Raw genomic sequence first — 23,143 nt, 5'->3', positions numbered from 1 at the left:
GGGAGAATCCCAGATGGCCATACTCGGAGTTCTGTAGGGGTCAGACATATGGGCGATCAAATTCCAATTTTCCCGAAGAGAAACACCCGATAGAGTGGCAAAATCCTTCCTTGTATGAAGCCAACGGCATGAAAAGTCGTGTTGTCCAAGGTGCTAGCTTTGGAGTTGAATCTCCGGTTGTTCCGCCCGAGCCAAATGCACCATGGAACATACGCAAGACAAGCCGAAAGTATTAACTTGTCCAGTCGAGGAAGGTGAATCCCTCGACTTGGAACGTAACAAAATTTCCATTGAGCTTATTGTCTTCTCATAAACTTTAGAGAGTAAGTTTACTCCATTGAGCTGAATTGCATGCCCTAAGGCTGGGCCTTAGAATCTTTCATGACAGATTTCATGGTAGTCTCCAGGTTGAGGGTGACTCCAGAAGTGTAATTAACTGGTGTGAAGGTAAGAAGGATCTTCCTTGGAGGCATTCACATTGTTTCTACGAGATTCAAGACCTTTCTTGTAATTGTGTTTGTAAATGTAGTCATATCCCTGGATCAGCAAATAACTTAGCTGATTTGCTTGCAAAGGGGTAGGTTTCCCTCCAATCTGTCATTGCAAGGGATCCCCCTCTCTGATGTATCTTTTGTATGCTTGCCCTCAGGCTTTATAAAATAGTGCCATTTTCAACCAAAAAAAAAGCTAACAATAATGGTTTTCCTTTTCCTCCTGAAGATGGAAAGAGTAGCTCATGTCCATATTAGTACATTCTGATTTATAGATTTATAGGGTCCATTTGAATTAGTACGTTTTGAGGTTCATGTCTCTCAAACTCTACCATTTATTATTCGTTTAAAGTGTATTTGCAGTTCAAGCTGTCAACACATCCTTGGAGGCAACAGCACCCCGCTGTGAGAGATCTTGATAAATCTGCCGTTGTATGTTCTCTAAGCCATTAAACGCCTCTCCTCATGGCTTCTCAGCACTTATATCTTTCTTCTCCTTCTAATAAAACTACTTCAAAAAAGGGTAGGAAGATCAGAAATATAAAAGGTTAACTAACTTGATAATAAGAATTAATGCACCATTCTGCACTGTTTATTATCTCCAGTTGGATAAACAATGTTTAACAGAAGAAAAGAGCAAGAAAAAGGTCAAAGGCAGCAGATAAGAAAACATAGCCCATACTGAAAAACTTGATGGAGCTTCGATTATCTGAAAAGCCAGCCCGCTCACATCAAGTTGCCCATGAAGGTTTGGAAAAGTCTCCCCTTTCGACATGCATATGTGGACCTACAAAGGATAAAAAAATAAAACAATAAATGTTTAGATAACGTTTTGTAATTTATTAAACACAGATAATTATCTGAAATAGCAAACTCTCTAATTATGAAATTTCTTATCTATGCTCATAAACTACCCGTCTAGCTCGTACATGTAGATCACAAACACCCAGCTTGCAAGAAATGGACAAAATTGGAGCCAATCCTAAGGCCTTCATAACATACCTACAATTTGTTTAAAAAAATATATATGAAGGATCAACAATCTGTTGTTTATCACCTTCAAATCATCATAAAGTACTATGCAGATACATAAATGACTGTTCGCATCAGATGAGGAGGATGACCCAAGAGAGTTGCCCTAGTCAAGTGTGATATTCTGTGAGATGTTGCCAAAGGAGGTAGAGGTGGGTTGAGGGAAGCAAGCCTCCGAGCTGGTTCACAGAATCTTCCCAATCATGGCAGTGTCTCTAAATAAATAACAGTCCACTTCAATGTGCTTGGCTGTCCCGTGAACAATAAGATTACTTGCAAAGAAAATAGGTGCTTATTAATGAGAGGAATTTCTCTATAATCATTTCTTGGGGCAAGGTTCAGCTCAACCCTCTTGGAGGTTTGATACTGACCAAACCTCATCCTTGCAAGTCTCACGGAGTCATGTTTATCGTTGAGCTAGTGTGGTAGTTGATTCCTACAAAGAACGTGGGATATCTCTCCTAATGTTTGTCTCTTGTATCTTTCCTTTACTTGTTCGCCTTTTATCTAAGCTTTTTGCCCTCTTTGTATCTTTCGTTTTTCTTTTGATTTTTTTTTAATGAGAAGATTAATTAATCACAAAAAAACATTGATTAATCCCTTTTTTTTTTTTTTTTTTCAAAATGGTGTTGAGTTTTATTAAGAGAAAGGAGAGAAAAGCATTACACAAAAGGAATACTCTCTTAACAATGAGGGATTGGAAGGAGGCCTAGATTTGGCAAGCTTGTCAGCAAAAGAACTTGTTGAGCAATGAACATGGTGCCAAGAACAGGACATAATTTCAGTATAACTACATTCAGCCATATCTTCAACCAAATATCTATCAATGCTGATGAAAGTCAACTCCAACTAAACGAGCAAAACCCACCAAAAAACAGCAATCAAACTTAGCCTGTGCAGAAGTAATTTTTAATAAAAAAATACACCAATCAGCACTTCCATACAGTTAAATTACAGTAACAGTTATGAAGCAGGAATCAACCACTTCCAAAAAGAGAGATCAGGGTATAGGAATGAGAAAAAAAGGATACAGCTTAAAAATATCTAAGCAGAGTCTGTTAATTGGGTTAGACACCATGTAGTAGAAATTGAGTTCATTTAAGTTTAGAGGATAGGATTTGAAGAAAGAGGAAGAGAATGTGATAGAGAAGTTGATTCAGAAAAGAGGAAAAGAGAGACCAGGGTCACGGCCACCCCTCCGCTCCCATGTTATTCACTAAATAAAAATACAGAAAATGACCATATTGCTCCTCTCTCCTAACAGCAACTTAATATACTAGTTTTTTTTAAACCCTAAACTTAATATACTAGTTATGAGTACATAATGCCACCTTAAGCATAACTAAACACTGGTACCTAAGTCTAACTCACTACTACAGAGAGGAACCATCCCAATATATCCCTAAACACCAAACTTACATTAATACCCTTGACACAATTATGTTTTTCAACAAACAGAAGATTTAGAAGAACTGTAAAAAAGAAGTAATTTCAAAATGGTAACATTGACAAAGGTAAAATAGTTTTTTAGACTAAGATGGTAATATTTTTTTTAAATGATGCTGATTTTTATGAAGACAAAAGCTCAAAAGAGCAATTTACAAAGGAGGGGAGTCTTCCCAAACAATGAGAGATTGCTGAGGAGTTCCGAATTTTACCAATTTATCAGCCAAAAATTTGGCTGATCTAGCAATGAGATTCCAATTACAATGAATAGAAGATACAAAGTCAGCAATACTATCAGTGATTGGCCAGTGGCGCCAAGGGGCGAGGGGAGCTATCTTTGGAACACCAACTAATAACAATCTTCAAGTCGCCGTCAATAATTAACTTGCCATGGAGACGATCCCTGAAGATTTGGAGGCCGAACAGCAAAACACTAACTTCAGCAGTATTAGAATCAGCAATGCCCACTGGACTAGCATAAGAAAGAATAGGGTCTCCATTGTGACCTCTAAACACACCGCCTGCTCCTGCCACCAAGGACAGCCAATAGCACTACCATCAAAATTAAGTTTAATGCAGTCACAAGGGGGAGGATCCCAAATGGCCATACTCGGAGTTCTACAGGGGCCAGACATATGAGTGATCAAACTTCGATTTTCCCGAAGGGAAACACCTGATAGAGCGGCAAATTCCTTCCTTGTATGAAGCCAACTCGAGATGAGGCCAACGGCATGAGAAGCCGCGTTGTCCGGGGTGTAAGCTTTGGAGTTGAATCTCCGGTTGTTCTGCTTGAGCCAAATGCACCATGGAACATGTGCAAGACAGACCGAAAGTATTAACTTGCCCAGCCAAGGAAGGTGAATCCCTCAAACCATCTCGAAGGTGGCGAAGAAGTCTTGATGTAGCCCCACTTGGAGCCCACTCTTCTGAAAAGTCTTCATTCAGACTTGCCACGAAAATCCACAGTGCAAGAGGACATGCTAGACCGTCTCATCGCACTCACCACAAAGGGGACAAGAAAGATCAAGGGCAGTGAAGCCTCTTCTATGAAGGTTGTCAGAAGTAAAAATCTGTTCTCAGATGGCCGACCACACGAAAAATTTGATTTTGCTTGGCGTTGTGAGTTTCCAAGCCAGATTTGCTTTGTGCTCATGAATATTGTAGCCTTGCTTTTTTATATGAGAGTAACCAGAAGTAACAATGAATTGGCCATTAGTGTTGGGCTTTCAAATCAAATTATCAATTGAATGCTCCCGGATAATAGTATTGCTAAGTCTGATAAGGAAAGAGGAAAAAGCCAACGATTCCTCATCATTTAGTCCCTGTCGGAATTGGGAAACTCCACGACTGATCACTTCATGAATCAGCCATAGAGCAAGAGAGGTCTCTAACCACCCTATGCAGCCCCGGGAAGTCTTCCTAGAGGGCTCGGAGGCCACACCATTCATCTGACCAGAAGAGAAGGGTCCTTCTATTGCCCGTGTGAAACAAGGTAGCATCTCTGAATACTGGAAAGAGCTTGAAAATTGATTTTCATATCGGGGATAGGAGGCGAGCGGCGCCACCCTCTCTCCACCTGGCACCCAAAAACTGAAGGTAGAATTTAACCATATTCCTCCATAAATTGTTATGCTTGTTGTTGAAATTCCAAATCCATTTGAGCATAAGAGCTTTTTTAATTTCCCTTGTAGGCCGGATGCCCAATTCTCCCTTATTATGAGGCATGCAAATATCCTTCCAACTAACCAAATAGTATCTGAAGGTGTCTTCTGATCCTCTCCAGAGAAATCACCGACGGATGACATCAATTTTGGAGCAAACGGAGGTCGGACAATGCATGAATGTTAACAGATAATTGGCAGCCTTACCAGACAATACTTGAGGACCGGAAGCCAATTCAAATAATCCCAAAATAGCATGTAGTTTTCTGATCTGATCCATAGTACCAACCCCGAAGTAAATAGTATTGTCCGCAAACTGGAGGATCGGAATATCAAAGGTTGTGCAATCTGTCGTGGGGAGGAGTCATCCCATGTTCTTAGCCGAGTAAATCAAGGAGGATAGATATTCTGCTACCACGTTGAAGAGAATGGGGGAGAGGTAGTCTCCCTGTCTGATTTCCCTGATTCCCTTAAAATACCCACAAATTGCTCCGTTGAGAAGGAGATGCAGCTTTGGATCCAAAAGCGCCATTTTTTCACAAATCCCATCTTCCCCAGGAGGGTGTCCAGAAACTTCCAATTAACTCTTGTCAAATGTTTTTTCGAAGTCAAGCTTGAGGACCTTGAAATGATGATTAAGTTCATGACATGTCATGGCCTAAAATAATAAACTAAGTGCAAAAGGTTCAAGCTTGTTACAACCTAAAGATAAATTAGGGGTAACGAAAGACCTGAGAAATCAATTAAAAATTATATCACCTGAACAACGGATGGAAAAAGGTGATTCTTTGTTCAAGACACAAGAAGGCATCCTATTAATAATAGGCAAAAAGAACACTATAAGACTAAAATAACTGAGGAACACTTAATGCAAATAACAGGAAACTCACAATTTCCAATAGCAGTCTGTTTGTTTTAATTTAACCACACCATTTTGTTGCAGCATAAAAGCACTCAAGGTTTGACACAATATACTCTCTCTTTACAAATGAATGAGCATAAGGAAGAAAAACATTTTTTTGCATTATCTGACCAAAAGACTTTCAGCTGAAAGTTCTATAGAGTATATTTCCTATAATGATTTAAATACTGAAAACACTACAGAACAATTTTCATTAAATAGAACAAGGTAACCGAGTAAAAATCATCCACAAAGGCAGTAAAACACTGGAAGTTGAAGATAATGGGAACACATATAGGCCACCAAGCATCAGAATGAACCAATGAGAGGGGACACCATTTAAAAAAAAAAAAAAACAACAACATTAAGCAATCTAAACTCAAAGACAGCACACCCCCCCCCCCCCCCCCCCCAAAAAAAAAAAAAAATTATAATAAAAATTGTGTTTTTTTCTCTTAGATTAGCACCACATTGATTTCTTACAGAAAATGAAAACTCTACTCCTGCAAACATGACAGACAGCTCAACTGAAAATTCTGCGAGGTCTTCAGCAAAAGAACGCAAATGATTTCAAACAGAGATTACAAAATAACATTCTTGGACATACATTATCACAGCCAAAGGAAAAAAGAAATAGCAACAGTGAATTTTAGAGAAACAAGCAATTTGTTTTTAGACAAAATGTGTATATATATATAAAACAAAGTAGAGCAACAAGCAATTAAAGATAGAGTTTAGAAAAGCACCTCGCCACTGGCTCTGCCTTTCGACCACACGATAGGAATGTCAAGGATCCTTTCAAAAAGCTACAAAACAGTTGTAATAACATCATAACAAGGTAATAAAAGATCAAAGCAGATGCAGGTGAAAAGCAATACTTGCTTATGACCTTTTTGAAGGCCGATCCCATAAGAGAAGATAGAAATAGGAAAATAAAAGCATTCTCATATAGTAGGAGCAATGACCAAAAAAGAAAACATAACAAGTTTAAAGTTGCAATGTGATAGGAGATCATGCTACAAAAATGAGACGTTGCTTGGAAAAAAAATATACAAAAGAAGAAAGGTTGAGTAATCCTATATACCCTAAAGTATGGCAAAGATATCTACATACCCCTGCTGTTCGATTAAATTCTAATATATCCCCATAATTTCATCAAAATTATAGAATTAAGGAAGGCTAAGGAGATGAACAACTCCCTTCTTGCCAAATGGATATGGAAATACAGAACTAATAAAGAAGCTATGTGGAGGAAAATGCAAATACTGACCAGAAGCCTGGATGCCCTCCCCCTAGTGGAATGATATCCTTAAGTTCCTAGAACAGGTCAAAAGTGGCATCAGATTTAGAGCTCATGGAGTTAGCTTTTGTCCACTTCTAGGAAGACTGCTTGACCAAAGACATCCCCCCAGCTTTTGAGTTCCCTACAATCTATAACATCCCTTGTTCTCATAAGACAAAATTTTCCAAGTTTTACACCCCAAATGGTTGGGATCTAGGTTCAAAAGGAACCTCACCAATGATGAAGCATCGGAAGCCAGGGCTAGCATCCATACTGGAGGGAACCTATTTCAGAGGAGTAGGTGAAGACAAAATAATCTGGAAGGAAGATTTGAAGGGACAATTCTCCATGGCAACTTAACTACATCTCTAAGCTTCCTCTCAACCAGCAACATGACCTCGATGCTGCAAGGGTGGGGAAGCTCTTAAGGTGAAGCTCTTCTCTTGGTGTCCTTTTCGGAATAAAATCCTGCCTTGTGACAACTTCAGTAAGTGAGGATGACCTGCATGGGTCATGCACAAGAAGGACTAGTTATCAACGCCACGGCCTCCCCGAGTGTTTATAAATTAGAAGTTTGGATTGGGAATTCCCCTTCTTTTCAGCTTCAGCTGATGTAATTTTGTTTCATTTCAATAAAATTTCTGCCATTTTCAAAAAAAAAGGTTGCTTATCAGTCAATACTTTTTGGAGTCTCTGTGGTGACTACAAAGAATCGGTCAATCACATCCTTGTGCACTGCTCCACCAGAAGCCTTTGGTATTTCTTCCTACAACTATTCAATCACAGAATCCATTTTGCAATCTCCTTCAAGGAATGCAAACTCAATGCACATTCATCACTCTCCCTAGCAAAGGTAAAATCCAATGGTGGGCAACTATGGCTTACCTCCCTTGGTGTTTGTGGAACGAAAGAAACAACCAGGTCTTCTCTGGTATTGTCAACCCTCTTGAGAAAGTATGAGACAAGACTTACCCACCACATCTAGGGACGGCAATTAATTCCAATTATCCATTTTTCAGATTTACCTGTCCGATATTAGATGGATAAGGAATAAATTTGTTTACCCATTTATGTATTTTTAAACAGAACAAAAAGGGGTAAGAATCATTTTGTACCCGATTACCCATTTGCCTGGTGGCCTTTTTGTAATATTTAGAGGTGGTAGCGCTTTGGTAATATTGTTCATGAAGAAATGATAATTTTTTACATTTTTTTATGTATAAATTGAACATCTCATTCCCTAACCCTAATCCTCTCTTGCATCTGAAAACGCCTCTCATCTTTTTCTCTTCAAACAGATTCCTTCCTCTGAATGAAGAGTACCTTCCTATGAACGAAGACTACCTTCATAGTTTTACTCAGTTCCTCTCTACATCGACAACAAATTTTCATCTTTACAATGCTCCCTCTCATGGTCTCTTGGAGAAGGCAGCAATTCAACAAGCTTCTCTTTTTTTCTGGCTTTTTTTTTCCCAGCTAGTAAACAACAAAAAGCAATAGTTCATAACTTTTTCACTTTATTTTTCTTGTTATAATGTCAGTTATGAAACTCAGGTTTGAGCCTTACCTTGATTCCTATTGGATTTGGTTGTGAAAATAAGTCTGATACAACTCTGGGGAGTTTTGGAAGTGAATAAAAACATCATTTTCCTTGATTTATAAACTTCATTTGACTACCCTTTTTCTAATTGCTACTTCAGAGTGCATGGGATTTCCTATCTTTTTGTGGAATCTAACATTATTGGCTAAGCTATGTTCGTGTTTTGTGATTGCGAAAGCTAAGCGGATCATCTATCATCCAGACAATCAATGAAAGCAAAGAGTTGGAGGTGAATGCAGGTTTGAAGGAGCCAAGGAGGATTCAATGAAATTGTGAAGGGGACTCAGCTATTAAAAAAAAAAAGTTCAAATTACTGATCTAACAGGTTATGTAATTTCACATTTCAGACTTATAATTTTTTAGTACTATACTATGTTTTATGATGTTTGTGCAAAATAGAATGAAAGTATTAACATTGGTTTCTGGAGTTCTCAAAAGAGCCTATAGCTAAATGCTCAAACCCATGCCCCTATGCCTTTATCTATAGTTGAAGTGTGAAGATTATAATATCAATAATACCCTAAGGGCTACATCCCTTAAGAAAAAAAACATAAAAGGACATACACCATCTTATATAATTACAAAGTCATGCCACCTCTTATTAGAGAGTTGTCCTTTGTACTATAATGCCACCTTACACACATGGGTGTTTTTTAATGCTGGACCACCTTTTGTGTGTGTCCGTGTGTGTGGGTGGGGGTGTAAGGGGTAGGCACCAAACCTATCTTTAGCTGGGGAGCCAAAGCAGCTGACCCCTCTTCGACACTTCTCCACATATTTGAAGAGATCGATGATCCTCGAAGAGCAAACTCTGTTGCCGATACCTTTTTTTATTTTTACTTTGTTTTTTTTTTTTTGGCAGTATTGAGTGTTGTCAAGATCGTCTGCTCCTTGTTTTTAGTAAGGCATGAACTTATAAATTTTGATGAAATTATAGGCGTATGTAGGTACTGAATTAAACATTAAGGGTATGTAGGCATTTTGGCCATATATCAAGGTATCTAGGTAATTGATGGAAGAAGAAAAAATTATATGAGTAACTTGTAAGGTTCATTTCTTTATCACTAAAACTTAAAAGTTACATAAAGGACCCTAATTCTGGTTCTAAGAAAATTTAACCACTTACTGGAGCAAAGATGTTAGTAACTTTTAAATTAGCATGCCATTTCTGCTCAAAGTTGTCGACAAATACATCTGCAGACAAAAAGCCCCCTTCTTTAGACGTGAATCCTGATGACGTGAATCCTGATCTCCACTCTTTACACGTCCCATCCAGTTGAACATGCACACGACCGTAGTGATTCTGAAATCTCACATGCCCGGCCACATTCTGCATCTCCCTGTGAAACAGTGCAAAAAACACATGCAAGTGCTTAGACCATCAGTTTTTAATACTATGCTAGCAAAAGAATAAGATGAAACCATGACTAACAAGAAAATGACAAAATATTTTAATACTACTTGAATGGTTGCAAGATACTTTTAGTTACTAGCTTAAACATTTTAATACTAGAACAATTCAAAATGTTTCATATGAACTCACAAGAACATATTTAACAAGATCAGAAAGCCCAGGCTTACTAGGATCTGCTTGATAGATCCAAGCAAAGAAGAAGAACCAACAATGAAGCCCAGAAGCCCATATACAGGATTTTTAATTTATTTATTTTCTGTTTATTTTTACAATAAATGGCTTGGATACTTTACTCTTATAAGTTAGTGCAAGTAGGGATTTTTGTGCTTTTCTTAGTATGTTTTGGCATAATCATCTTTTTAGGGTTGCAATTGTACAAGTAAATATCTAGCAATTAGATTTGCCTAGTCAAGTGGTAGCGGGGCAAGACTTTCCTTGCAAAAGCTACTGATGGGGCATGAAGGAGCTATTGGTCCACAAGATAACACTCCCACATTGGAAGCAACTTCGGAAGCTCTCCACGATTGCAAGCATCTAGGAAAACCATGAATAGAAGCAACGGCAAACTACAATATAACGAACTGCAGCCATTCATATCAATGATTTAAGCCATAAACAATTAGTTCATAACAGAAAATTGGTGACTATCACAATGCAGCTGCTGAACGTAGGCCGAAAACCTCCACCTATTCAAGAAAAATCAAGTGAAGAGGATGACTCCAAAGGGCTGATGGATTTGCCAGAGCCAACTTTTCTAATGGTGACATTACTAAATGATGAAATCATTTTCAAAAAATATCATAAATCAATACCGGCTTCAAGACATGTTTATGGCCATAAGTTTCTTGGTCATATACATGCAACACTACCAATAATCTTAGTGGATGCACTTGTTGGAGAAGGGTGGGGCAGCATTCCTTGTTCTAAGATAAATAGAATTTCCGATCAAAACATAAATTGGGGAAAAACCACTCTTCTTGGCTACCACATTGATCCAGCAGGGCTTCGGGATATGGTAGACTACTTGGGATGCTCTGTGGGAAATATGTCAACTAAATATCATGGGCTCCCACTTTTTGATTCTTGGCCTTCGGTTTCAGTATGGTCCCCCCTCATTGAGAAATTTGAAAAGAGGTTAGCCACTTGGAGGGTAAACTCTTATCAATAGCAGGGCATCTCACTCTCCAAAAGTCTTGTCTGGCTGGGCTGCCAAATTATCCGTTATCATTCATGCACTGTCCGGCCTCCGTTTGCTCCAAAATTGATGTCATCTATCGGCGATTTCTCTGCAGAGGTTCAAAAGACACCTTCAGATACCATTTGGTTAGTTGGAAGGATATTTGCATGCCTCATAATGGGGGAGGATTGGGCATCCGGCCTACAAGAGAAATGAACAAAGCTCTTATGCTTAAATAGATTTGGAATTTCAACAACAAGCATAACAGTTTATGGAAGAATATGGTGAAGTTCTACCTTCAGTTTTCGGGTGCTTGGTGGAGAGAGGGTGGCGCCGCTCGCCTCCTATCCCCGATATGGAAATCAATTTTCAAGCTCCTTCCAGTATTTAGAGATGCTACCTTGTTTCACACGGGCAATGGAGGGACCCTTCTCTCTTCTGGTTGGATGAATGGTGTGGCCCCCGATCCCTCTCAGAGGACTTCTCGAGGCTGCATAGGGTGGCTAGCGACTTCTCTTGATCTGTGGCTGATTCATGGAATGATCAATCGTGGAGTCTCCTATTCCGTCGGGGATTAAATGATGAGGAATCATTGGCTTTTTGCTCTTTCCTTACCAGACTCAGTAGTACTATTATCCAGGAGCATTCAATTGATAAGCTGATTTGGAAGCCCAGCAATAATGGTTGATTCACTGTTACTTCTGCTTACTCTCATATCAAAAAGCAAGACTACAGTATTCATGAGCACAAGACGAATCTGGCATGGAAACTCTCAGCAAGCAAAATCAAATTTTTCGTTTGGTAGGTCATCAGAGAACAGATTCTTACTTCGAACAACCTTCATAGAAGAGGCTTCACCGTTCCCGATCTTTCTTGTCCCCTTTGTGGTGAGCGCCAAGCAAAATCAAATTTTTCGTTTGGTCGGCCATCAAAGAATAGATTCTTACTTCGGACAACCTTCATAGAAGAGGCTTCACCGCCCCCGATCTTTCTTGTCCCCTTTGCAGTGAGTGCGAAGAGACAGTCTAGCATGTCCTCTTACACTGTGGATTTTCGTGGCAAGTTTTGATGAAGATTTTTCAGAAAATTGGACTCCAACTGGGGCTACATCAGGACCTCTTTGGCACCTTTGAGATGGTTCGAGGAATTCACCTTCCTCAGTTGGGCAAGTTAAATACTTTCGGCCTATCTTGCGCATGTTTCATGGTGCATTTGGCTCGAGTGGAACAATTGGAGATTCAACTGCAAAGCAAGCATCCCTGACATGGCTTCTCATGTCGTTGGCCTCATCTCGAGCTGGCTTCATACAAGGAAGGATTTTGCCACTCTATCGAGGGTTTCCCTTCGGAAAAATTGGAATTTGATCACCCATATGTCTGGCCCCTGTAGAACTCTAAGTATGGCCATCTGGGATCCTCCCCTTTGCGACTGCATTAAGCTCAATTTTGATGGTAGTGTTATTGGATGTCATGGGCCGGCTAGAGCAGGCGGTGTGTTCAGAGATCATAATAGAGACCTTATTCTTTCTTATGTTGCTCTGGTGGGCATTGTCGATTCTAATACTCCTGAAGTAAGTGCTCTACTGTTCGGCCTCCAAATCTTCAGGGATCGTCTCCATGGCAAGTTAATCATTGAAGGCGACTCGAAGACAGTTATTAGTTGGTATTCCAAAGACAGCTTCCCCCCTTGGCGCCATTAGCCCATCACTGATAGTAATGCTGATATTATATCTTCTACTCATTGTAATTGGAATCTCGATCAGCCAACTCTTTGGCTGATAAATTGACAAATTTCGGAACTTCCCAGCAATCTCTCATTGTTTGGGAAGACTTCCCTCCTTTGTAAATTGCTCTTTTGAGCTTTTGTCTTAATAAAAATCAGCATCGTTTAAAAATAAATAAATAAATAGAATTCCGACGTGGAATATCATATTTATTTTGGACGATACACTATTTCGAAGAGGGCATACTCCATCAGGTAAAAAATGTCAACACTTTACTGGGATTACTCGAACTGTCTTCGAGTCAGAGAATAAACTAGAGAAAGACCACGATTAGGGGCTATCACATTGATCATAAAAACCTTTGGAACATGGCAAATTACCTAGTTGTACGTAGACCTCCCTTCCTTCTACTTATCTTAGTCTTTCTCTCTTTGACAATCGGCCTCAAAAGAGCTTTTACGCAACCCTAGTTGAGAAGATTGAGTAGCACCTTGAAACATGGAGGGGAAAACTACTTTCTAAAGTTAGGCAACTCATCCTCCTCAATTCTTGCATTGCGGGGCTCCTGAATTATTATTTGTCGTTCGTGCCTTGTCCTACCTCCATATCTATCAGCGTATTGATGCCATCAAAAAGCAGTTTCTCTAGAGGGGATTTGTGGATCAAGTATAATCTTGTGAGTTGGATTGATGTTTGCATGCCTAAAGCTATGGGCTGGTTGCGGGTTCACCTTACAAAGGACATAAATATGGCGCTCCACCTAAAATGGATTTGGAAGTTCAATTTTTCTCCAAACAGCATTTGGAGGCCTATGCGTGCTGAGAAACTAAGGCTGAGTGACTTTTGGTGGCGTTCAGGAGGAAGGAGGAGCCGACTATCGCCCATTTGGCGGTCCTTGATCCTTCTCCTACCTCACTTTCAATCTGCAGTCAAATTCTTTGTTTGTAATGGCCAAGGGATATAGTTCTGGAATGACTAGTGGGTAGGGAGTCATCTTCTCATCTCTTGCCCTTTCTCATGGTCGATTTGGATGAGCATTATTAGTCGGATTGGATTTCAGCTATGTTTGCCTCAAGATCTTCTCTTGGTTTGCTGCATGCTCCTTCGAATCTCCCTACCCAAGTTGGGCAAGCTGCTCATCTCCGCTTGTGTGGCTTTTATCCATTAGGGCCTCTGGAAGGAGAGTAACACTAGGCAATTCAACGCCAAATTCCTCTCTTAGGAAAGGGTTGCCTCATCTATCATTGGTTCCATCTCTACGTGGCTTCACTCGCGAAAGGACTTCTCCTCTTCAGGGTTGCCCTCTCCAGGATAACTGGCATGCCTTCACCCAGATGGGTTCTCTAGCTAGACCTCCAATTATGCAGATGTGGCAACCTCCTCAACCTAGCTTCATCAAGCTGGATTTTGACGATAGCTACTTAGGCAATCCTGGCATGGCAGGCTTTGGTGGCGTGTCCTACTCCGTTCCCATGGGCATCTCTAACTCCACCTCTGTTGGGCACTAGGCCCTCCTCACCATTTTCCGGGATCGCCTCTCCGGTCTTCTTCACATTGAGGGAGACTTCGCAGTGATTATTGGATGGTTCTCCTCTCCCTCTATCCAGCCATGGCGACATTGAGATGTTTTTTACTATATCATGGTCATTATCCCCGACTTTACCTGTATCTGGTCTCGTGTTCTCAGATCTGCTAATTTTGTTGTTGACACCTTTGCTAAGCAAGGAGCATCCCTCCAACCCCTTGTCGTAAGGGTGGGCCTTCCTAGTTTGTATGTTCGTGCTCTTTGATTAATAAATTATCACTCCTTTAAAAAAATATTGTGGGCAGGGAGCAGGCAGTTGTGTGACAGCTTCAGCTCCCTTTTGCGGATCACTATGCACCCTTGTTGCTAATGCTTGGGCTGGTTCTACTTAAAACTTTAATTTCCAGTGTGGCCTCAATGATTGCAAGACTTCTGATTCGTGTGGCCTCCTCAGTACAATTGATATGGTTAAAATTCGAAGGCACATTCAATACAAAATTATCCGGATGTAAGGGATGGAAAGTTCTTGGTCTCTTCCGCATTCTGTCACATTAGGAGCTGGATTGCGAATGTGCGAGAACATCAGGTGGCTATTACTTGGCATCTTTTCACACCCAACAAGATCCGATTCTTCTTTTGGATTGTTGGCCAAAACAAGATATTCACAAGGAAGAAAGGAGACTCGACTTTGCTGAAGAACAGTGCGATGAAGATGGATGGACAATTGCATCTAGGAGGAAAAAGAAAGAGATAGTCCATCGTGAATCATCCATATCAAGAATTTTTCAGTATGAAGCCACAATGTTGAAGATTGATGATTGAAAAGACATTTCATCAAATTAAGGATCATTAGTAGTGAAAGATCCTCTTTTACCAAATCACTTCATCCATTTGAAAGTTCTTTCTTATGCAATTTAAAGTCGTTTCACAGAACAATAACAAGCATACAAGATCCAAAGAAATTTCAAATGGGAGCTCTCAATTCATGTTATCAATGTTTCATTACAAAAGAATCAAATGTAAGCTTGTGCCTATTCAAGATGATAAGGTTCTTGGTCGAATCCAAATTCCAAAGAAGATTGGATGGTTTCAATTGGTATGATTTTTATTTTTATTTTGAAATAGTGCTAAGTTATATTAAAAAGTTGCAAAGAGCATGATTGCAAGGTGGGGGGACCGTCCCATACAATGAGAGATTGCAGGGAGATTCCAAGATTAGCTAATCTATCAGTCGAGGAATTGGCTGATCTAGGAATATGATTCCAAGTACAAGAAACGGTAGATACAATATCGAAAATAGAAGAAAGGGTGAGCCAATGACACCAAGGGGGAGAGGACGAGTTAGAGCACCAACTGATAACAACTTTGAAGTCCCCTTCAATGAGCAATTTTCCACGCAGACGGTCCTAGAAAATGTTTACTCCATGGAGAAGGGCAATCACTTCAATGGTGTTGGAGTCTGCAATACCAACCGGCCCCGCATAGAATAGAATGGTCTCTCCTCTGTGATTTCTGAAAACTCCCCCCGCACCCGCCGGCCCCGAGCACCCCAAAGCACTATTTCACAACCACTCTTGAGGTATTCCTTGAAACTGGATCCGTTTCCCTTCCTTCACCATCATCACCATCACTTATTGAAAACCACCCACTATCATCATCACCATCTCTTATTGCAAACCACCATGCGTAGTCACCACTACCACCCTCATTTCCATCTCCTTCAATTTGGAGCAAAACTGCATAATCCAATTCAGTTCCTACACAATCAAAACCAGTCATCTCCATTCCACCAACCTACCTAGATGATGGCAAAAACGCACTTGCTAACAGCATTATTGCACTCACCAACTAGAATCTCCACAAGCGTGAAGACCCCAGAGAATGGTTCAAAGGTTTTTGGAACCTAACTTGTAAACAAACTAACTCCTTCATTGGCAAAAATCAATGGCTCACCCGACCGAAGAATTCAGATGGTCAAGCCATACTCATTAATCTTGTTGAATTTCTGGAAAACATAAATATTTCACTAACTTATTGTAATTTGAATACAATAAGTCTCTATTTATAATAAAGGAAACAAGTAGAATCCAATTACAATTAAAATACATTTGTCCCAATTACACCTAAAGTGAAACACTAAAAGATAAGTCCTAGAACAATTGAATAACTGAACATAAATAGAAGACTAACATACCTAAAACACCATAAATTGAAACTCTTCTGTGAAACCTCCTCTTGCAAGACTCCTGTAAGACTCTATCATATTAATTCTGACTCTATGAAACTTCTTGTTGTAAGAATCATGTAAGACTCTTCCATACCTGCTCTTCAACAAATCTCATGCCATTATTGCATCAAATGGAAGTTTCACCAACAAAAAGTCCTTTTGGGCAATGGCTTTGCATTTTCATTCTTCCTCTGAAACTTTGGTCTCCGACAACACTCACTGCCCTAGATGATCACTTTGGCAAACCACTAGATTTTGATGAAGCTACCCGCGGAAAGTACAGGACGGATTTTGCATGAATTCTGATCAATCCATCCCAATATCTAGCAGTTGATACTTGGATAAACATTAAGGCTGGATTTGATTTGTTTGGAGTGTGTGTTCATCCTACGAGTCTTGCCAATAGAGGTAGGAAGATCCCAAGGAAGAAGAAACGAATCTTGACTGAGTCAAATCATCACCAACTCAGCCAAAATTCTGATTTAACTCTTCCTTCTTTGGCTCACCTTGCTCATCAATGCAAACCAACTGACCACAAGTCATTCAAATTTTGGATTTCAAATTGATATTGCTGCAGATAAACACTTGCAACCTGCTGCGAACTGCCAGGCTGTAAACAGCTCACTAACACCCCTAACCAATGACAGAGACCTGTCCCACAACTAATGCTAGCTGCCATCTGGCAAATATTAATCAGACCGATAACCCTCTATCACGTTGAACAAATCTCAAAATTCAAAATTCAAAAAAATAATAAATAAAAATAAAAATAACTGCCAGCCATGATCGCAATCACATCATTAATACTTAACCAGAAACTGCTTCTTTTAGCCCACCCAAACCAAACCAAATTGCTGAACCAGAATTCATTTCTCAAATTATTCCTGCTGAGGTGGGCGAAAACTACATCAACCCCACACCCAAACCTCCGTACTGCTCACACTTTACAGCTCACTTTGTTTTCCCTTACACCTATGCCAGAAGAAAAAACACCACTCCAGAAACTTGCTTCTCAGCAGTAGATCCCAGCACACCATGCACCCTTGTTGGCCAAATTATGGCAGCTAGCCCATCTAGAAGTGATGAGTCATCTTCCCAGCCTTACTGGAACCCAGAGATTCACACCAATCAAAGAGCGAATTTCAGAAGCCTATCCCTTAAGAGTCAATTGAATGAAGCCTTTGGAAAAACAGAAGCAAACAATTTCAAAGTTCAGCAGCCAGGAAAATCTCATCTCAACAATTCGAGTATCCACAGAAATAAAGGCCTCATATTTGATCGAAAAGGAAAAGCTAAGCAGAACTGAACTTTATGTGATTCCATTCATTATAAAGAAAGTATGTACGATGATGAAATGTGGAGCAAAATGATGGATCTAACCGATCATCTTCAACAGAATACCAAATTGAGTGTTGAAATTCGAGTAAAGAAATCCAAAAATGCCAAGAAATTTTCTTTACTCGGAGGAAAATAATAGGCGGCCATTCATTAATTGCCTTCCTGTCAAACGCCTCTCTCCTCAATAGAAGAATGGTCTTGAGCATCCTTTCACTAGGAAGGAAATTCAAGACATGAATATGCATAGTCCCTAGACAAAGCCCCTAGAAAGGTATACCCTGCCAAGATTTTGGAGCTTCCTTTATTTCTCCCATTCCAAAGAAGGAAATGTTAAAGAGTCACAGACTTCCAACCACTTAACCTAATTTTGGGACTCATAAGATACTATCAAAAATCATTGCCAATCAGGTCAAGCAGGTGATGGACCATATCATCAGCAATGAGCAAAGGTCTTTCATCAAAGGACAGATCATTCTTAACGCAAGCACGGTCATTCAAGAAGCTACAGATTGCTTTAAAAGAGATTCAAGGCCTATGATCATGTTAAAACTAGATTATGAGAAAGTGTTTGATAGGGTGAATTGGCGATTCTTGAACTCTTATGCTTGGCCAAATGGGATTTGAAGAGTAGTGGAGATTTTGGATCAATAGTTGCATATCATCAACCAAATATTCCATAGAGATTAACCGGGGCGGGTGCGTTTGGATACTTTAATGCCTCAAGAGGTTTGAGGCAGGGAGACCCAATTTCCTCTCACCTCTTTAATATTGTTGTTGAAGGCCTCCCCAGTATTTTCAGATTAGCTATGGAAATCCATTGGCTTAATCCCATCTTCAGGGATGACAGATTGGCTAGTCCATTGGCTTAATCCCATCCTTAGGGATGACAGATTGGCTAGTCCATTGGTTCAATTTGTTGATGATACTATAATCTTTTGAGAAGGAAACAGGGATCAGATCGTTAGGATAAAAACCCTCCTCTGTATCTTCTAGCTGATGTCTTGTGAAAGAATAAACTAGTAGAAAACGACCCTCTTTGGTTTAATATTGATCATAGCAACCTTGAACAATTTGTTACCACATTAGGTTGTCACGTTGGATTCCTTTCGGGTACATCTTGGGCTTCCACTCGTCACAAGCAAAACTGATAAATCACTATGGACTCCTCTCATTGAAAGACTCCACACGAGATTATCCACAACAGGCTTGAAGAAGACACTGCATGGAAGAATTTTGTGCTTGTATCTCCTTTGACAAGCCATTTAAAGCGTGCTCATTGCTTCCAAAGTATTCTTTCACTGTGAGATAATGTTTGAAACTTGTTTTGAAGAGAAATTCAAGTAAAAAACTCAGTAGAAGAGAGGCACCTTTGCTCTTCAGCAACACCAAGGTCGACAATCTGACATAGGAGAAAGGCATTTTCAACTTTGGCAGCAGAACAACTTTCTGAGGAGCATTGTTTCAATTTGGCTTTCAAAAGCTTGAGCTTAAAAGGGAAAATCCATCAAGCAGAGTCGGACAAAATGATTTTGGACCACCAATCAGCAAGGACATTGTCATGCTCTTTCTCCTTCAACCAGCAATTTTCAAATCTGAACAGCACCGGACCCCTCTACCCAAACATGTTCAATTGGATCAACCAATGGTCAAGACCAACACAAGAACCCTTCCAGTCGCATTCTCTTACAATCACAACCAATCACAATTGACCAGACATCTATCCAATTTTGATAGAATAGGCCACTGCTGACCATTTGACCATGAGAAGGACTTGCTTGATAGATTAATTGCCTCCAATTCGTAACTTCAGATAAAATCAGTAAACCCCCTCATTGAAGAAGTAATTCGGCTGGCTGGAGGAGCTTTGGAGGCGTGTTTTGTGATTCTATTGGTGTTGACCTTGCCAAATATGTTGGGCCTTTGGGCACAACGGACTCCACCAATGCTGTTCAACATGGGCTGACAATTTTCGGAGATCGTTTTGCTGGATTTGATGGTCCTTTGTATGTGAAAAGAGACTCTTCAATTTTCATTTAAATGTGCTCCGGCAAAAAGGACCCCCCTTGGCACCTATGGAATTGCTTTTTTGAATTCAATATATTTTTTCTCTTGTTTGTTCTTGGTCTCTTGTTCCACGATCAGCTAATTGTTTAGCTGGCTCCTTAGCCAAAGAGAGGGTCGCCCTCCAATCCCTCATTGTTAAGGGGGACCTCCTCTTAGGTTTGTTGTTGAATTAATAAAGTGCTCTTTCTCAAAAAAGGCTTTACTTGCTTGTATTATCTTAATCAGAAATGAGGATGTATAACAGAGGCTTCGATACTTTTAGAAGCTTATTTCCAATCCACTAGTCCTCCCAAAATCAAACCTAGTTGACCTTTCCAATGTAGAACTACTCCTACAACAGAGAGGGAAAAGAGCATACCACAAGAGAGAGAGGCTTCTTCAATTACTCCCTGCAATCCACTAGGTATTAGGGCCCATACCCATCTTGTTGGCAAATATATAGTTAAATAATTTTGTATCAATTAGATAATTTCTACTTTTCATGCTAATGATACTATTCGTTACATTAAAAATAAAATTAAGACTATTTTATTAGAAATAAAGAAGTTAACATTGATTTCATTATTTTCATTTTATATTAATTGAATTTATTTTATTTTATTTTATTTTATTTTACCATAATGTAAGAAAACAATTTTTTTGTTACTTTAAGTTGTCAATGTTAAAAATATTGGAAGGGTATTTTGGTCATTTCCATAAGTTTGGTTGATCTAGCTGGACTTCGGAATATGGCGGACTATCTGGGATGCTCTGTGGGAAATATGCCAGTTATGTATCTTGGGCTCCCACTTTTTGATTATCGGCCTTCGGCGTCACTATGGTCCCCCCTCATTGAGAAATTTGAAAAGAGGCTAACCACTTGGAGGGGTAAACTCTTATCAACAGCGGGGCGTCTCACTTTCCTCAAGTCTTGTCTGGTGGGGTTTCCAAATTATCTATTATCATTCATGTACTGTCCAGCCTCCGTTTGCTCCAAAATTGATGCCATCCATCGATGATTTCTATGGTGGGGTTCAGAAGATACCTTTAGATACCATCTGGTCAGTTGGAAGGATATTTGCATGCCCCATAATAGGGGAAGATGGGGCATCCGGCCTACAAAAGAAATGAATAGAGCTCTTATGCTCAAATGGATTTGGAATTTCAACAACAAGCACAACAATTTATGGAAGAATATGGTGAAATTCTACTTTCAATTTTCGGGTGCATGGTGGAGAGAGGGTAGCGCTGCTCGCATCCTATCCCCGATATGGAAATCAGTTTTCAAGCTCCTTCTAGTATTCAGAGATGCTACCACATTTCACACGGGTAATAGAAGGACCCTTCTCTTTTGGTCGAATGAATGGTGTGGCCTCCGATCTCTCTCAAAGGATTTTTCGGGGCTGCATAGGGTGGCAAACAACCTCTCTTGCTCTGTGGCTGATTCATGAAGTGATCACTCGTAGAATCTTCAGTTTCGTCGGGGATTAAATGATGAGAAATCGTTGGCTTTTTGTTCTCTCATTACTAAACTCAGCAGTACTATTATTCAGGAACACTCAGTTGATAAGATGATTTGGAAGCCCAGTAACAATGGCCGATTCACTGTCACTTCAGCTTACTCTCATATCAGAAAGCAAGACTATAGTCCTCATGAGCACAAGGCAAATCTGGCTTGGAAACTCTCAACGCCAAGCAAAATCAAGTTCTTCGTGTGGTCAGCCATCAGGGAACAGATTCTTACTTCAAACAACCTTCACAAAAGAGGCTTCACTGCCCCCGATCTTTCTTGTCCCCTTTGCGGTGAGTGTGAAGAGACAGTCCAGCATGTCCTCTTACACTGTGGATTTTCGTGGCAAGTTTGGATGAAGATATTTCAGAAAATCGGGCTCCAACTGGGGCTACATCAAGACCTCTTTGGCACCTTTGAGATGGTTCGAGGGATTCTCCTTCCTCGGATGGGAAAGTTAATTCTTTCAGCCTGTCTTGTGCATGTTCCATGGTGCATTTGGCTCGAGCGGAACAACCGAATATTCAACTCCAAAGCTAGTACCCCAGACAACACGGCTTCTCATGCCGTCGGCCTCATCTCAAGTTAGCTTCATACAAAGAAGGATTTTGCCACTCTTTCAGGGGTTTCCCTTCGGGAAAATTGGAATTTGATCGCTCACATGTCTGGCCCTAGCAGAGCTCCTAGAATAGCTATCTGGGATCCTCCCCCTTGTGACTGCATAAAGCTGAATTTTGATGGTAGTGCTATTGGATTCCTGGTCCAGCAGGTGGTATATTCAAAGGTCACAATGGAGACCCCATTCTTTCTTATGTCGGTCCGGTGGGCATTGCCGATTCTAATGCTGCTGAAGTTAGTGCTCTACTGTTCGGCCTCCAAATCTTTAGAAATCGTCTCCATGGCGAGTTAATCATTGAAGGCGACTCGAAGACGGTTATTAGTTGATGCTCCAAAGACAGCCTCCCCCCTTGGCGCCACTGGCCCATCACTGATAGTATTGTTGACATTGTATCTTCTTTGCATTGTAATTGGAATCTCATTCCTAGATCAGCGTACTCTTTGGCTGATAAATTGGCTAAATTCGGAACCTCCCAGCAATCTCTCATTGTATGGGAAGAATTCTCTCCTTTGTAATTTGTTCTTTTGAGCTTTTGTCTCAATAAAAATCAGTATCATTTAAAAAAAAAAAAGGGGGGGGGAGAGTGTCATTAGTTTCAGGAAGCGTAGAAGAGTCTATGGTCCAATTCTCATAATTTTTGGACTAGTATATATGGAGATATAAGTTGTACATGTTAGAGGGGTAGAGGAGTCTTTTCCTCAATAACTCACTTAAGTGAATATAAGGATTAAGGGGCTAATCCAGATTAAAGACCTCTCTTTTTCTGGTTCCCTTCTCTCTTTTGCTTCTCCCCTCTCTCTCAACCCTATTTCTCCCAATTTCTCACCGGGTATCAGAGCAAATCAGTCCATAGTACCAGCATTTGAAGCATCCCTCTTCTCTCTTGAAGCCTACGATCTCATAAGAAAGGGAATTTAAAGTCAGGTATGGTCTGATTGGTAAAAATCTCATTTTTTGTGTTCTTTTCTGTCATAAACCTAGGGCTGATGGTTTTTGCTGCTGATTAAACAGTATTATGTCTATTTTCTGCCCCATGAGGGTTTTCTGAAGTGCGATTAACTTCTTTGTCACTGTGCGCAACCTATTCTATAACCTATTGCTTGCATCACCATCCTTCAATTGGTTGATGTCAGCCCTCATTGTTGGAATTTTTC

At 40.1% G+C, this 23,143-nt stretch overlaps 1 protein-coding gene across 1 annotated transcript in view; it reads right to left on the bottom strand.

Moving 5' to 3' along the window:
* LOC137945511 (protein TIC236, chloroplastic) overlaps positions 1-23,143 on the bottom strand; it is a 71,695-nt gene that overhangs the window by 41,076 nt on the left and 7,476 nt on the right. Inside the window, exons 3-5 of the mRNA XM_068791436.1 lie at positions 9,540-9,753; positions 6,278-6,337; positions 1,174-1,278 (exon numbers count right to left, since the gene is read on the bottom strand). Of these exons, the coding sequence (XP_068647537.1) occupies positions 1,174-1,278; positions 6,278-6,337; positions 9,540-9,753 (379 nt within the window). The remainder of the gene's footprint in view (positions 1-1,173; positions 1,279-6,277; positions 6,338-9,539; positions 9,754-23,143) is intronic.

Source organism: Aristolochia californica, unplaced genomic scaffold, assembly GCF_029961685.1.
Source record: "Aristolochia californica isolate CCGP_79_NKW_82.1479 unplaced genomic scaffold, dmAriCali1.0.hap1 SCAF_12, whole genome shotgun sequence".
NCBI lineage: Eukaryota > Viridiplantae > Streptophyta > Magnoliopsida > Piperales > Aristolochiaceae > Aristolochia > Aristolochia californica.
Note: the sequence above shows the minus strand (reverse complement) of the source record. Positions and strands in the feature narration are given on the sequence as shown.